The sequence below is a fragment of the Nicotiana tabacum genome, chromosome 7, assembly GCF_000715075.1.
Source record: "Nicotiana tabacum cultivar K326 chromosome 7, ASM71507v2, whole genome shotgun sequence".
NCBI lineage: Eukaryota > Viridiplantae > Streptophyta > Magnoliopsida > Solanales > Solanaceae > Nicotiana > Nicotiana tabacum.
Window position 1 is genome coordinate 166,425,442 of NC_134086.1, and position 15,485 is coordinate 166,440,926.

Sequence of the window (15,485 nt, forward strand, 5' to 3'; positions counted from 1 at the left end):
TATGAGTCAAAGCGAGTATTAAATTAATGATTATAAAGTTTAGGTGGCAGTATTGAGATTAAAATGTTTTCAGTTCAAATCTTACGAAGTAGGAATTTGTGTGAAAATTAAATGCGAAGTGCTTCTCACTGTGTGTTGAGGTTATAGATTCCAGGTCCAGTACTAAATATTCTTTGTCACATATTAAAATTTCTCCAAATTCTTTACCTAGGAAGAAGGTACAAATATTAAAATTACTAACTACTACATAACTATATTCTCCCAAAATAACCTGTCTAAACTAAGCTCTTTCATAATCTTACAAGTTTGAACCTGGGAAGCAAACACTTGCACATTCACAGGAAACAACACGCGCGCGCACACACAGAGAGAGATACAGAGAGATGAAAACACTAGGAAGTTCCAGGAACTGCTGAATGATTGTCTAATTAGAATTTTACATATATATACACGAGTTCTTTTTACTCTTCTTCCTTGACAAACAGTGGAAAAAGAAAAGAACGAAAGATTAGAGCATGTATACAGCTGATTAGTGGGAAAGAAATCATTTCCGAAATCTTCTGACAGAGAAGAATACATGAGCAGGGAGCAGATGCGTTGCAAAAATGCCTAACAAGAACCAGGACTAGTCATCGTTCTCTTGCTCTGGCCACCGTTACTATAGGGTGTTAGCATTAAAAATTTTGTCAAATAACATCAGTTCTACACCTGTCTTGTCAGGCTGTTGATCCGCGGTTATGTTGTATTACGTGTGTTCTCAAACTACAGTCTTTTACCTGGTCCACAATTCATAATGTTAATCATAATCTGAGTAATGAAAAGACCTACACAGAAGAAGAACACATGAAATGGCTGCTGCATTACCTGCATTGTTGCTATCATCGACAAGAAATCTTTGCACTGTTCAAGAGAAGCCTGCTCTTTGGCAGCTACTTTGGCAAGTTCACTTACCAAAGAATTTAATTCCTCCACCTGAAAAATCACAAACTTTTTAGGCATCCACCAAATTATCACAAGTCTATCATATTTCTTAAAAGTAAATCTTCTTTCGCAATCAAAACAGTTAAATTTTTAAAAAGTTATAATAAAAGTACAGCACATCTGTTGTAGCCGATTACTAGTTTACTACTAATATGGACCAGCAGTTCAGTTGGAAGGAGGAATTTTGCTACTGCTGGTAACCTCAAGATACATATCACGAGAACAACTAATACCCCACTTTCAAAAATCAAAGTACGGACTTTTAACACAGGAAGCTCCAACCAGATACTTCCACAACCCACATATTCATCACTGTCTACATTCTTGAACAAGTAATGATCCTTAGCTCAGCTACTTCCACCATACAATAACAAGAGCTGTATTGCAGCTACACCAGAATTCATTCCATTACGATCTCCAACAATGGATAGCATCATTCCATATGTTTTTATTTATTCCATAGGCAAAGCAAATCTCGGTAATCCTTAAATGAGCACCAGAACCACTTATTCATATTTCAAAGATGCCTATGTTACATTACTGTTGAGACTGAATTCAACAGAAAATATCTAATAGTCAATTTGACAGTGCTACAGACACAAGTAACGTTCGTAACTTTGTATACATTCACCAATTCAAAAGGACCCTGAAGAGTGGGTACACAACAGAAGAATTACACTCAACATTATAGTTAGTCGAGATAGCAAAGCGATCAACTTCCAATAGACAGGCCAATTGCAGACAATAGAGAGGCATTGCCGGCAGAATTACTAATAAAGGGGACACATGGAATTTCCTGGGATGGATCTTTTAAAAGAATTATTCAGGACGGAGAATGAAGAAAAGACCATTTTCTTCAAGCAATATATAGCCTAGTGACAGTGGAGGGACATCCAGGATGGTGTGGAGGGGCCTGGGTTAGACTTGTTCCTTGGTGAGATTGCTTTGTCTAGACGATAAGGGAGGAGAGGAATGTGGAGACCTTGTAATTCTCTCCTTTGTACTATGTACAGTACCCTCTTGGTACTGATATTTAATAAAATTACCTTATTTCATCTCAAAAAGAGAGAGAGAGAGAGAGAGAGAGAGAGAGGAATCATGTTATGAAATATTAGGAAGATGGGGGCACCAAAAGGATAACCTTCTTTACGTGGCGGTCACATGGAATCTTATACAGTGCAAAACTTGAGGGATTGCACATTGGTAAGATGGTGTCGAGTGTGCAAGAAAAGTGGTGAGACTACTTGCTCTTCCCCGGACCCTACATAAATGCGGGATACTTTGTGCACTGGGCTGCCCCTTTACTACTTGCTTCATTGCAAGTATGCAGATGGGTTATGGAATTTGGTGTACTTGATGTTTAACATTTCATGGCTGCTTCCTGAACAGTTGCAAAAGCCATTTTGAAAAGGAGATTGAGCAAAACTAGAAAAAAAGGTCAGTATGAGAATAGCACTTTCATGCATCTTGCAGAGGATTGGGGAGAAACCAAAATTAACAAAAGAGTCAGATGAGTTGAGAAGCCGATGTGAAAATCAAGAGCTGCACACTTTTTTACTTATACTTCTGGTGCAAAGAACATATTTCTTTTTGCAAAAATGGTTAGATTTTCTGAAGCTTAATATAGATACTTGTATCTATTCAACTTTTGCCACCTTCTTCATGTCTATTAATGAGATGGTTATTTTGACTTATAAAAGGATAGCGCTGTGCACTAAGCTCCAAGCTCCAGTTACGCTCGGGTCAGGAGAAGGATTGGACCACATTGGGTCTTATGCACGCAGCCTTACCTTACATTACTTTAAGAGGTTGTTTCCGCGGCTTGAAACTGCGACCTACTAGTCATACGGCGGCAACTTATACCGTTGGGCCAAGGCTCTCCTAGTCATTAGATTATAGGATTGGCTGAAAGCAACTAGCTTAGAGTAGAGGCGTAGTTTTAGTTGTTTGTTGTATATCTGGATAACAGGATTGGACAGTCACTAGGCTACAGTAATTATCCCATTTCTGCAAAAATGAAGCTGGAGTTACAGATCACTTGTCACACAAACTAGCTGTTTGTTGAATTTCTTGTATGTGGAACTGGTTTTGGGAACCAATTAGATCCTAAGGTGTCAAATGCACTGCTTGAATACAATGTGTTAAAGACAGTATTTTAAAAACCAGAGTATCCTGCCGTTTACAGCTTAAATTTCTGAATGAGGTGGTTCGCGAAAGTATACTTTTTTTTGGTGTTGCTTGTATACAATCAAGAAGACTTGATGCATGCGATCCTTATAAAAAAGATTTGATGCATGTGAAACCTAGAACTGAATAGAGTTTGGAAGACTAATATTAGCTATGATGCGCGGACTCTTCATTTTTACTGCTGCACACGTGTCAACATGATACTAGTACTGGTAAAGGTGTGGGATTCATACCGGGTGTGGTCAATTGAGATTGGGTACTTTGACCACAATTCATGGACAAATTTGAGGATTAATGAAAAATGAAATATTGAATTTTACTTGCTGCTTGCTAGTGCCTACAACCTGAGAAATTCCCAAAATGAAAGATTGAATTATTGGTTGCACTCCACAACCTATAAATTCTCCACAGAATATTTTTCATAATTTAGGATATTTTTATAGATCTATTTTCAAAATTTTGAATTACTTTTAGCCGAATCCCCGCACCCATATCTATACCTGGATCCATATCCCCCGAATCTTAAATTTAGATTATGAAGGATCCGACCTCTAGATCCGCACCTGGATCGGATACTGCACCCGAGCCTGAGCAACATAGAATATTAGACCTACGCTGGAACTCGGCAAACATGTTTCATCGCTAATTCCAGCTATTACTTTCTTATTTTTTGTTGATAAAATCTAATTCCAGCTATTATTATACTATACTATAACTAATGACTTTATGCATATTTCTGTCAGACACTAGCTGAGCTAATCTCATCCTTTTCCAATTGCAAAGGGAATAAGTGAACTTATGCAGTCCGCTTTCGACCTTTCATAGGTTGAAATGAACTATAATTTCTAACTTATGTTATTAAGTAAATCTTTTGGTCTAGCCTTCAGTCGAGAACTGGAGTTCCAAGTCTAACCATTGTGTAATCAAGTGCACAAGCCTCCAGGTAGTAATTTAATCAGCCAAATACTCGAGCAACATGGCAAGTGGAATCTAAACTTCACAAGGTGAGGTCAGATTTTTTCCTTACCCTCCACCAAATCTTATGTTCATGTATTTGTCCTTCATTTTTTATTCTGCTTTATATTCCAGCTTACTTAACCCTAATGTTCATTCCTTGTATTCATGTATTTGTCCTTGATCTTTGCGGACGATACTCATGTCCAGAAGTTTCTCTAGTTTATGTTGGTCGGTTACAGATTCTTACTCAACTTCATTATTTTCTAGTTCTACCAGTAAAACTAACTGCAAATTGCTTTCATGACAGGGTAAAATTTCTGCTAATTGCCAGTAAGGCAATTTGTCTCTTCCAAATTGCTTGTTCAATTCATTCCAACTTTATGTACAAATATACGACTATCTCATGCAACAGACCTTCCTCGGACTACTTGGCAAAATCATTTCATTCAAAACAATGAAATTGGATCAAAGAATGGGCAAGCTTTTAATTTCTTACTTTTTTCTCCTAAACAAAATTGCAGACGATTGACATCACTTTCTTCTATCAAGAAACCATGATTCTAACAGATAAAATCCAATAAAGCTGCCTAATGATTTTCACCACTATATTGCATTCTACAGCTCTGGAAACAAAGGTTTTCACTTTTCAGCATGAAGACTTCTCTTTGTTATACTTTTCTTGTCTTTCTTAATTCCTTTTTCTGATCACTTCACTCCTTTCATGAGTGTTGAGAAGTTGGCTTGTTAGATGGAAACTGATCTTCTTTCCTTTCTTTTATTTTCCATATATTTTTCCTATATGATGTTGTAACTCTGGAGATTTAAAGGGTTGCCCCTTTTTTCCCTATTTTCCATTGGGGTTAATATGAACTGTTATAGATTCCAAGTAATAAACTACCTATAAGTTCCTTGTTATTATTTAGAATCTCTTATGGAATCCTCTGAGTAAAATATCGTTTTTACTGCAGCACCAGCAAAACCTGAGAAATCTTCTTGTTAAAGGAATTATTTTGAAATAACTGAGATGAAAAAGAAAATGCAGCTTCCTTTGACTAGGTTTTTTTTTATTACTTGAGACGAGAAAAAAAGGGCACAAATGGAAGAAAAAAATCCGTACAGGCGATACCAATTTTTCGGATTAAGTCTTAGTCATGTTAGTATGTGTACCTTAGGTCCAATGATTTCTAGAGTCCTTTAGTCCTTTGTTCTTATTTTTATTTTACTTTATATAATAGTGTACGGAGATGAGCTTAAATGGAGCGACACGGACAGTGATGATTCATATAGCCGAACGGGAACTTGCTTGGGATTGAGGAGCAGTTGTTAGATGAGAGAGAGATTACAGAATTTGAAGAGGATCGCTATTTAATATAAACTTCAACAACAGTTGTGAGCTACTTGATAGAAAATATTCTATGATGCTTAAACGTCCTAACAGCTTTATCAAAAGCAAAGAAAAATGAAGAGGAACTAGTACACTCACTATGCATTAACTGAATTCACGGCAACAGTCACCATTAACAGAAAGATAGCAAGATGAAAATGAGGTTACCTTGCCCAAAATGGAACCGACTGAGGATGCCATTGCCTGCATCACACCATGCGCTGAACTAACAGCATCCTTCAAGTTTTGGATGTCAACCTGTTGTTATTAACACACAGATTACATTAAACTACATGTGATCTCTTTATGAAAATCAGAAACGAAGCCTAAAACCAAAATATAAAGTGTCGCCGAGTTACATACATGAGCTCCTCCAATGACCGGTAGACGGAGAGTGCTAGCTTTCAAGGCTTCAATTGCTCCAAGCAGTGAGATGGAGTGTTCTTTATCAAATGGAGCCCAATCTTCTAAGGACATCATCTACAGAAGAAAAGAATTAACTTAGCTCAGCAATATCATATTATGCCTCTAGTTTTTCTCTCTGATAACTACTACAAGACCACATCAACTAGATCAACTGGAAGACACTTGCTCTCAAAGTCTCAAACACTTATTCAGAATAACGAATCGCAGTTGATATAAACAGTCAGACTTTCCGATCAGGAGTGGATTTCCAGAAGAATTGGCTCTACTTTGGCTGAAAACTGACGAGGATGGCACTATATATGAAACATAAAAGATAGTATTTGAGCTGAGAAAATATAAACCAACTGAGATGGAACTGGATGCATTTTTAGTTGCAAATTATATTCACGTATTTCAGGGCTTTTTTTCATATATTGTGGCTGAAAACTAGAATTTAATTGCTACCCGACTGCAGAAAATCAGACAACAAGGCAAACACAGAGGAGTCTGGTACTCGCTGCCGGAGTAGGAAAAAACATCAAAGAATTCATTGACTACTTTTATAGTAATCTTACTTCTGCAAGAAACTGAAGTAAAACAACACTCTTTTAAATATGAACTTCTAAAACAGAAGGAATTGCATTGCTACATGCAGAAGCGAAGATTAGAAAGTGGGCTTTCTGTATGGGGCAAAAACTTAAGAACATATAGCAAGTTACTCTCATTCTGAATATGTAGTAACCCATATTTAAGTTAGAGGCTTATTGGTCATTTAAAAAAAAAGAAGGGAATAGAGCATTATATTATAAAAGAGGAGTAAAGGGAATTGCGAAGGGGAAAGTGCCGCACTTAAGCTTCTGTAGAAAGCAGAAGACAAATAAAAGCCCTAAGTTAAAGAAAGAGTAGAATTGAAGAAGTTATGCAGCTTTAAGCTTCACCACCGTGGGGAAAATTTTCAGCAAGGAGGAAAAAGCTTTAAGCACTAAATCTTTGGTCAGAAAAGCTTCGATCAACAACGTTTCGTGAAGTTTTATAATTGCTCTCTGTGAAACTACTACACGGCTTAGAGAAAAGGTAATCTCTTTGGAATTTTCTTGAAATATTGTCTGTATTATACAAGTTATTGAGCACAAAAGATAAGTACCAATTAAGAAGGAATATTATGGATGGTAAAGTTATTTCAGTTTCAATTTATGCACACGATTAAGGAAGTTGAACAGTAAAGGGAACAAACCATATAAATACCTTTTTATTTAAAAGATTTTGGACTAATTTAAATTACTCATAGCATGGGTAAATATAATTCAGCGAATTGATGATAAAATATAAAACTCGGAGGATTGGGTATTCTAAATTAGTGATGGATGTAGCCTAAATGAGGCAATTAACATGAGATCGATATTATGTAATTATAGATTGATTGGAGGAATTTGTACGAGTTGCTTGAGGTGAAGAAGTTGGTATTTCGGTACGAGTTCGGTGAGTAGTAATCTTACCGCAATTTGTGTTTTCATAACTTGCATGATTTACACATGATTTTTAACATGAATATGTTACTGATTATTTCGTGTGGGACAAGTCTTTTACTCGATATGAGACCGAATAGTTATTTGACATGATTACCGTTGTTTTAAATATTCTTGATGTCACTAGATATGTTTTACCGTTACTTGAATTTACTGTTATCGAAAGGAAATTATATGATTTGATAAGAACTGAAATGTCCTATATTGTTTAAAATAGTTTCAACGAGTATATACGAATTACAGAGACAAGTATAAATGGGAGTAGACATTGAAGGATCCCGTAGCTAATGGCGGGTTCGTTAGACCTGGTGCACCTTGTAATTACCGATTACCGTTATAGCCCTCGCTAGTGGGAAGGTAGAACTAGCATATTGTTACCGACTTCCCTCGAGTAGGGACTACTGTTATATTTGACTTCTTGCGAAGAAGTCCACAGTTATACCGATTACATGATCCGTTCATTGAAACCTCCCAAAATGTGAATACTGATAGTATACAGTGGTTACCGAGCTTATTACTGAATTGTTAATTATATTTTACTACAAGAAAAGTGTGATGAGACTGAAAATTATTTATTGTTTCTGAAAGGGCATTTTTATATATTTTCTCTTAGAGATACTAGCATGTTTCTGACTTGTCCCCAAATAAAAACGGTTATGGTTAAGTGTTATTACTCACTGAGCTAGCGACTCATTCCTCGCTAATTTTTTTTTACAGAGACAGCAGTTGACGCAGGCGAGGATTTCGTTAATTAGAACGCACAGATTGATATTTCTCGGTGAGCCTCGCACTTGTTCGCGTGGACAAAGATTTTATTTATTGTTATGGTCTTTTCATTGAACTCTTAAAGTCGCTCCATAGTCATTATTTTAGTGTCATGAGTATTCTTTTGTTATTATAGTCTAATGTTGAGTATCGTTCTCATTTATCAAAGTTGGAGATAAATTAGTATTTCTAGTGGTTAGTTGGTGGTTTAGTTATGGTGGAGACTTGTATTGGTTAATTGACAAGTTGTCAATTGTTTTGTATGATATTAGGATGTTTGGTTGTTGATTTGAGACAGGAAAATTTTTGGGATGGTCCAAAAACAGGAGAAACTCTGTCCGATTTTCTGTAAAATTACCGATGAGGCTTACTTGGGAGCACTTGCTCCTAAGCACCGGTCACAATCCTAAATTGGGTCGTGACAGAATAGCAAAGCAAAGAGACTAAAACAATCAATTTTGAAATCCGCGCTTAGCGGTGAGAGAAAGCTTGAACAGTGGATAATTGGGTTAGGTAGGGTAATCCATTTACCTCTCTTTCCTCATCTACTCATGCAATAAACATCCCATGTATCAGTAAGAAATGGATCAACTCCCTTAAGTCAGAAATTGTCCTAAATTATATTTTGGGTTGTTCCTAACAAAATGCACTCCCAAAAAGAAACTTTTCCTGTGTCTCTCTCTATACTTTCTCAACGTTCTGTGAAAAGTTCATCAGACCAACTAAGATGGGTTAAAATTCCTCGGAATGTTAAGAGTTGTATTTGGTGTCAGCTAGAAAGGAGCATAGAACATTTCCATCCCGGATAGGCCTGACACGAGTGGAGTAGTCAATAAAATTCATGGGCAAAGTTAAGAGGCAAATGTCAAAAGGTCAACAGCATCACTCGTATTGAGATGCCCACAGTTAGTATTTGCTGAGAAATATAAGATTCATGTTATACATGCCATAGAGAAAAGCGCAAAGGAAGATGGAAAGCGAAGACAATGCAAAGGTATTAGATGAAACTAGCTTGGGTTTCAATGAGTCCAGGGATCAAGCATGATGAAATAGCAGAATATCCACTGTCATTTGAATACAATTATACATTTTAAGGAAATTTGAAAATATTAAGGGCCTGAACTGGTACCATTGGCACATTCCAATTATAGTCATCATTCATGGATGATGCATTAGAGGGTTTCTTTTCATATGCCAAAAGAAGTAGATCAAGCTACACCATATTCAATAATTATCGGCAGAGGAGGGAGGATTTTTTATTAAGGATAATAAGATAAAGTTTTGGGATATTAAAGGGGTATTGACAGTGAAAGGTAAATTAGGATTAAACTAAGTAGCATCTATGCTTAATAATCAAACAAACTATGCTAATAGAGGGCAAAGTTTTTCTTAGCCTTCTCAATAAAAAGAGGGCCAAAGTTAGGCTGCATCAGGCTGGTTGATTAATTGATTTAACCTTCTAGGGAATATCTTTTCAACGGAATATAGCGAAATAAGCATGAAACCAAAAGATGATATCACCCAAAAATCCAGCAAGAATTAATAATATGGAAAATGTACCAAGAGAAACAAAGGACTGGTACCATACCTGTCCCTTTAAAATGGAAGCTAGCTTCAATTTCTGCCTCAGCAGCTGTAGCCTGTGTCTTTTCTTAGTGATTGTATCACGTAAATCTGATATTGTTATCCATGCGTTCCACAAAGTTTTCTGCAAAAAGTACAACATTTTAACTTATAAAATGGGTAGGGATCTTGTTTATCAATCAGCATAAACTTATTAAAGGAACTAAGATAAGACCTTCAATATTTATTGTTCCTAGTGAAATGAAGCTATTTACAAGACGACTTGAACAAAAGGAAGGATCTGATCGAAGCTTTCTAAAAAAAGAACTGCATAACCAGTGGATTGATCAACATTAACAGATAGAATTTCAGTAAAAGTTACCTATCTCAATTAGCAAGTGAGAAGAATAATGACCAAATAGATGACAATATATGAAGTGTTATAACTTCAGTTAAAAACTTCTCTTGCAACATCTCTTATCCACAAACTAATAATTGGAGGTTTAATTCATATAAGATCAGGAAGCAAGAGAGTTCCTTGCAAGGCAATTTGGCCTAACCATGCTCCTAGCTAGGTAAACTTCTTTGTTCGGACAGCAGCTTGAGACACAATTTTAACAGTTGATAATTAGACAAGGAACAAAAGAATACATATCAGCTGGGTACATTTTTTGTGCAAAGAAGCTAATGAAGATATTAATCATTTTCTCATTCTCCGTAAGATAGCCAACCAAGCAGTGGAATTTATTTTTGCAACTTTTTGGTGCTAGCAAGACAATGCCTAGGACTGTTATCAGACTATTCAGTGATGGAGGGGACAGAAAAGAAGAACCAGCGGATTAGAGAATGTAGTCCCACAAGCAATTATATGGATTATATGGAGAGAACAAAACCGAATGAAAATCCATGGAATAGGTAAAACGTTTAATCAAATTTTAAAACTGAACTTTAATTTATTTTTGGAGTTAGCATGAGTTGCCCACATGTATAGTTAACTGCCTGCATTCTGTATATAGAAATGTCAATCACTAAAGATCTATTACTATTAGGGATGTGCTTTTCTTATCCCTAGAAGTCATTTATACCCTACCAAAGGAAAATTCATGCAAGAGGAATGATTTGAAGTGACTTGTTCACATAGTTCTTCTGCAAGGTATGGAAGAACCTGAGCTCCCTTTTTCTTATTTCTCACATCCCACAAAAATTTAGAAGGAAAAAGAATATAATCAGGGGAAAAAAAGTTTGAAGTTGAAGGGGTATACACAACAAACCAATCAATCAACTACACCTCAATTCCAAGACAAGTTGTAGTCTGTGATACAAATTCTCTACATATTCCGCTATATTCGGGCCCAGTTGATTTTAATACTAGTAAGTAATACTTAGGGGTACACACAACACATTATAGTGAGATATTGAAATCAAATTAAGAGATTCAAACTTTACAGTGAAAAGTATAGCTTTACCTCTGCATTGTGTTTTTGCACCAGCAAAGTTGCTTCAGTCGTAGCATTTACAAAACGCCACTGTAAGTGTCGATTGTACAGAAGCCGCAATAAGTGTGCATCAACAATTCGATTTTCGCCTACCTTCCCCCTCCGAACATCAACAGCAAAACTAAGAACTGAAGGGGTCTCAACGAAGTTACTATTAATAGTACTAACCACATTTCTGACACGTGATGGACTAGGCATTCCCCTGGAAGGAGATGATCCAATAAGCTTACTAGGAGATGCAGACCGAATGTTTCCACGAATAGGTGATGACATTGTTCGTGGGGACGATATTGGGACATCACTAGAGTACTTTCTCAACTTCTGTGGCACAACCAATTTGGACCCTGGACTTGTCGATAAAGGCGACCCAGGATCCTGCAACCTCCTCAACCTACTATTTGTTTCTTGCCAAAACCTAGCAGAAACAACAATGCCACGAGGCACACCGCGTATACGTGAACTCCCACCACACTCCTGCACTCCTGAAGTACTACCAGAAGAAACACTATCCGTGTCAGACGCGGTAAGATCAGACGGTAGAGACGACTCATTATTTACGTCCTGAGGTTGTTCAACAGCCTTCAAAGCCGGTTCAGCATTTCCCAAATCAAGACTCAACCTGCCATCGAACGAAGCCCTCCTTTCATCAATCATAGATTGCTGCAGTGTCCTAATTACATTCCCAGATCCAATAACCTTGTTTCTATCCCCATTATTATTACTACAATCTAAGCTCCTCGCCAACAGATTCCCCTGCCTAGCCCTCCCTGGCCAACGATGCTGATCAATAGGCTTAGAATTCTCCAACTGATCTGCCCCACCATAATCAGCTCTCCCTCTAAGGGGAGTAGCAGTACTACTACTACTAGTACTCCTCCTCCTCTCAGGGGTTCCTTTCCTTAAACTACTCAAATTAGGAGAAGGTGGAGCCACCTTAGTCTTACTTACAGGAAGTGAAAAGGTTTCACCTTGAAATGAAACTGATAAACTCCTAGTAGAAGTCACCAGCAGCTTTGTTGCTGCAGAAACTTCACCTACATTACTGCTTACTTTAGAATCAAGATCAGGTGTAAGAGGTCTAGAAACAGCAGACGACCGCCTCCGGTCAGTCACTGAAACAGATCTTTTGGGAGCTGAAACGGGAGTAGTAGTATTTGACAAATTTCTAGAAACTAAAGGAGAAGGGAATCTTCTAGTACTAGCAGAAGTTGAATTTGAAGATAGTGAAGAAGAATTTGAAGAGGAAGTTGAAGGAGAAGGAGACATATAACGAGATTGGACAGTTCTTGATTTGGGTCTTTTAAGGTTAGCAGAAACTCCAACTCCATTGTTGTCTGGTAACAATGGGGGTCTTCTTGAAGGTTCATCTTTGGGGTTTTGTCGGCCACTTGTTGAAACAGCAGCCACCATCATCTCTCTCTCTCACACACACACAGTAACTCTCACTCTTTCTCTCCAAAATAGGAAATTCAGCTCTCACATTGTATTTTCAAAACAAAATACACTTACCCATTAGCTGTTTCAGTGTCGCCATGGCCTAAATCCTGCAAAAGAAAGATCAAGATTCAAGAAATCCCACCATAACTCAAAACCCCATTATGAGTTTCTGATAAAGTCCACATTTTATCAAGATTTTACAGCTCAAACAACACTAATTTTAAAGCAGAATAACTTTAAAATAGAGCAGTGGTTTTCCGGTGAGAGTAAAGGAGGAGGAGGAAAGAGGTGAGTGAAAAGGCTCAGATTTGGGGGTACAGAAAATTGGTACATCCTCTTTAGGCTATTGGGTGGTTTTGGGGTTTTGTGAATCTTTGGAAAGACGTTACGCTAAGCAAATCATAATTTTGTGTTTCACTTATTTCTTAATGATTTTTAATGTGCATTGTTTATTTACACTATAATAATAATAATGTGTATGTATTTTGGTAATTAGAAAATGATTATTTTGCTTTATAATTAAACCAAATCAATCATTTTTTTTAAGTTGAGAGGTTGTTTGTATTATAAGAGGCGTGACTATCTTTAATTTTGTCTATTTGCGAGTGGAGTTCGTAGGTATTGATGGAGGTGTCCCAACTCCACATAAAAGCTCTCCCATACTTGAAATGCAAGTAATTACTTTAATATTTTTTTGCTTTACTATATTTTGTCCCTTTCCTCAATTACGAATATGACATATCAAAACAAAAATAACACTACTATAATTATAACAACTACAACTCCGTTACACTTGACGAATAATTTTACGTATAGTCATTTAATTTTTAGTGTATTACACTTATTACTATAACAAAAAAAATAACTCTAAATTCAATTATTACAACAACAACAACCCAGTATAATCCCACTTAGTGGGTTTGGGGAGGGTAGTGTGTACGCAGTTTCCAAATAGACCCCCGGCATCCTTCCCTCCAAGAACTTCTCACCTTGCTCTTGGGGAGACTCGAACTCACAACCTCTCGGTTGGAAGTGGGGGTTGCTTACCATCAGAGCAACCCCTCTTGTCTTAATTAAGAGCCAAGGTGACGAGCACCTATGCATTGTTGTCAAGTCATAGCATGCGAGTGAATCTTATTCTTGTAATTGTTGCTTTCCTTGATCATATTATTCATGCTTAGACTAGATAATTGCGAAGTTGATCATTATTATCAAGTTTACGAATTTTGGCATTTATTGATGTTGAATCAAGTTGAGGTTATTATTGTGGAACCAAATGTTGTTTCGTTAAAAATTTTAGTTTTATGATTTTAACACACTGACTGAAAATACTGAAAGTTGGATAATTATCATTAGATTAGTACAGTAGTTACTAGATGAAACCGTTCAACTCTTTCTAACACCACTTGTTGATCTTTTTATGCAATTGCTGAGGATTTGTATTATGTATGTTACTTTGCGCCATTAATATTTTTTGTTAGGCAACCGCGGAAGCTATATTTATATTGCTATAGGACAATGTAAATTACTCCTATTTCAACTTCTTTTTTAATAAATAAAAGGAAAGTCATAGTATTAAAGTTTGTTAAGACTTGAATGTCAAATCAATCCAGAAAAGTAAATATATATATATATATATATATATCCCTTATACCAAAGTGCCCCAATTATATACTCATATAATACTATAAAGTTAAATTACAGGACTATAGCTCGTCCAAAATTAGAAATTTGGACAACTCAAATTAACTAAAATCCCAGTAGATTCCATTTTGCTCCTAGAGGTCAAGCTAATATTTTGGTAGACTTTTTCTTTTTAATTAACTACCTACAATCTAGTTGGCGCAAAGTCATAGGTTAACTAAGATAAAACAAAATTTCCTAGTTTGACCACTAAAGTAGCCCCTTGAACTTACTAACAACAATTGTCAAAAGATCTACCAGTAACAGTAATACGAGGCAAGAGGCCAAGGAATCTTTGTCCCACAATTGATTGTTCTTGGATTTTTTAGGGTTCATTATTTGAGCAAAGAAATCGCAAAAACCAAATGTGGGTTTGCAGGGGTCGTTTGGTTCGAAGTCAAGTTATGCTGAGATTAGTTATTCTGGTATTATTTTTTGTTGACTGTTTGTTATGTTGTATTAATTCTAAAATTGTCAATTTTACTGCTTTATTATGGGATTACTATTTCACACTCTAGCGGGTATATATTATCCCGTTATTATTTTTAATCAATAACTTATGCTAGGATTAATAATCAAACAAGGGATAAGACAGTACTAAATTTTATCCCAATATTTTTTTTATCCATCATATCAAACGACCCCTTAGAGTTTAATTTTTGTACAATGTCTAGCAGGCTGCTTATATCACACACCCTTAGGGGTCGTTTGGTTGGAATACAATTTATACCGGTATAAGTTATGCCGGTATAAGTTATATTGGGATAAGTTATGCTGAGATTATTATTTATCATTGTTTGGTATGTTGTATTAAGATTGACAATTGCATAATTTCTAAGAAGAAGGTAGAAGTTATACCGGTGCTAATTACACCACCTTCTATAAGGTATAAGTTATTCCGGTGTTAAAATTAACACCGGGATAACTTATACCTGGTTTGCTAACCAAACAGAGTATTAAGGTGATATTAAATTTTTATACCACTCTTATACTTTCTTATACCTCATACCAAACGACCCCTTAAAGTGCAGCCTTTCTTCGGTCCCTACATAAATACGGGATACTCCGTGCACCGAGCTGTTTTTGTTTTATGTAACACGA

At 36.4% G+C, this 15,485-nt stretch overlaps 1 protein-coding gene across 1 annotated transcript; it reads right to left on the bottom strand.

The window, feature by feature from the left end:
- Window positions 1-400: 400 nt before the first annotated feature.
- On the bottom strand, window positions 401-13,128 carry LOC107814630 (QWRF motif-containing protein 2). The gene is made up of 6 exons (XM_016640074.2): window positions 11,235-13,128; window positions 9,794-9,913; window positions 5,873-5,989; window positions 5,678-5,767; window positions 865-972; window positions 401-776 (listed from the first exon to the last, which is right to left on the bottom strand). The coding sequence occupies exons 1-6, from the start codon at window positions 12,675-12,677 to the stop codon at window positions 717-719; spliced, it is 1,938 nt and encodes a 645-aa protein (XP_016495560.1). The 5' UTR covers window positions 12,678-13,128; the 3' UTR covers window positions 401-716.
- Between the last annotated feature and the right edge of the window lie 2,357 nt (window positions 13,129-15,485).

What these genes read in the sequence shown, in the direction of transcription:
- LOC107814630 (XM_016640074.2), bottom strand. Translation starts at nt 12,677, where the DNA reads ATGATGGTGGCTGCTGTTTCAACAAGTGGCCGACAAAACCCCAAAGAT. An exon ending in CTTCCATTTTAAAGGGACAG is followed by an intron (nt 5,990 to 9,793) that starts GTATGGTACCAG and finishes TTTCTTCTGTAG; the next exon opens with ATGATGTCCTTAGAAGATTG. An exon ending in CGATGATAGCAACAATGCAG is followed by an intron (nt 777 to 864) that starts GTAATGCAGCAG and finishes ATTGTGGACCAG; the next exon opens with GTAAAAGACTGTAGTTTGAG.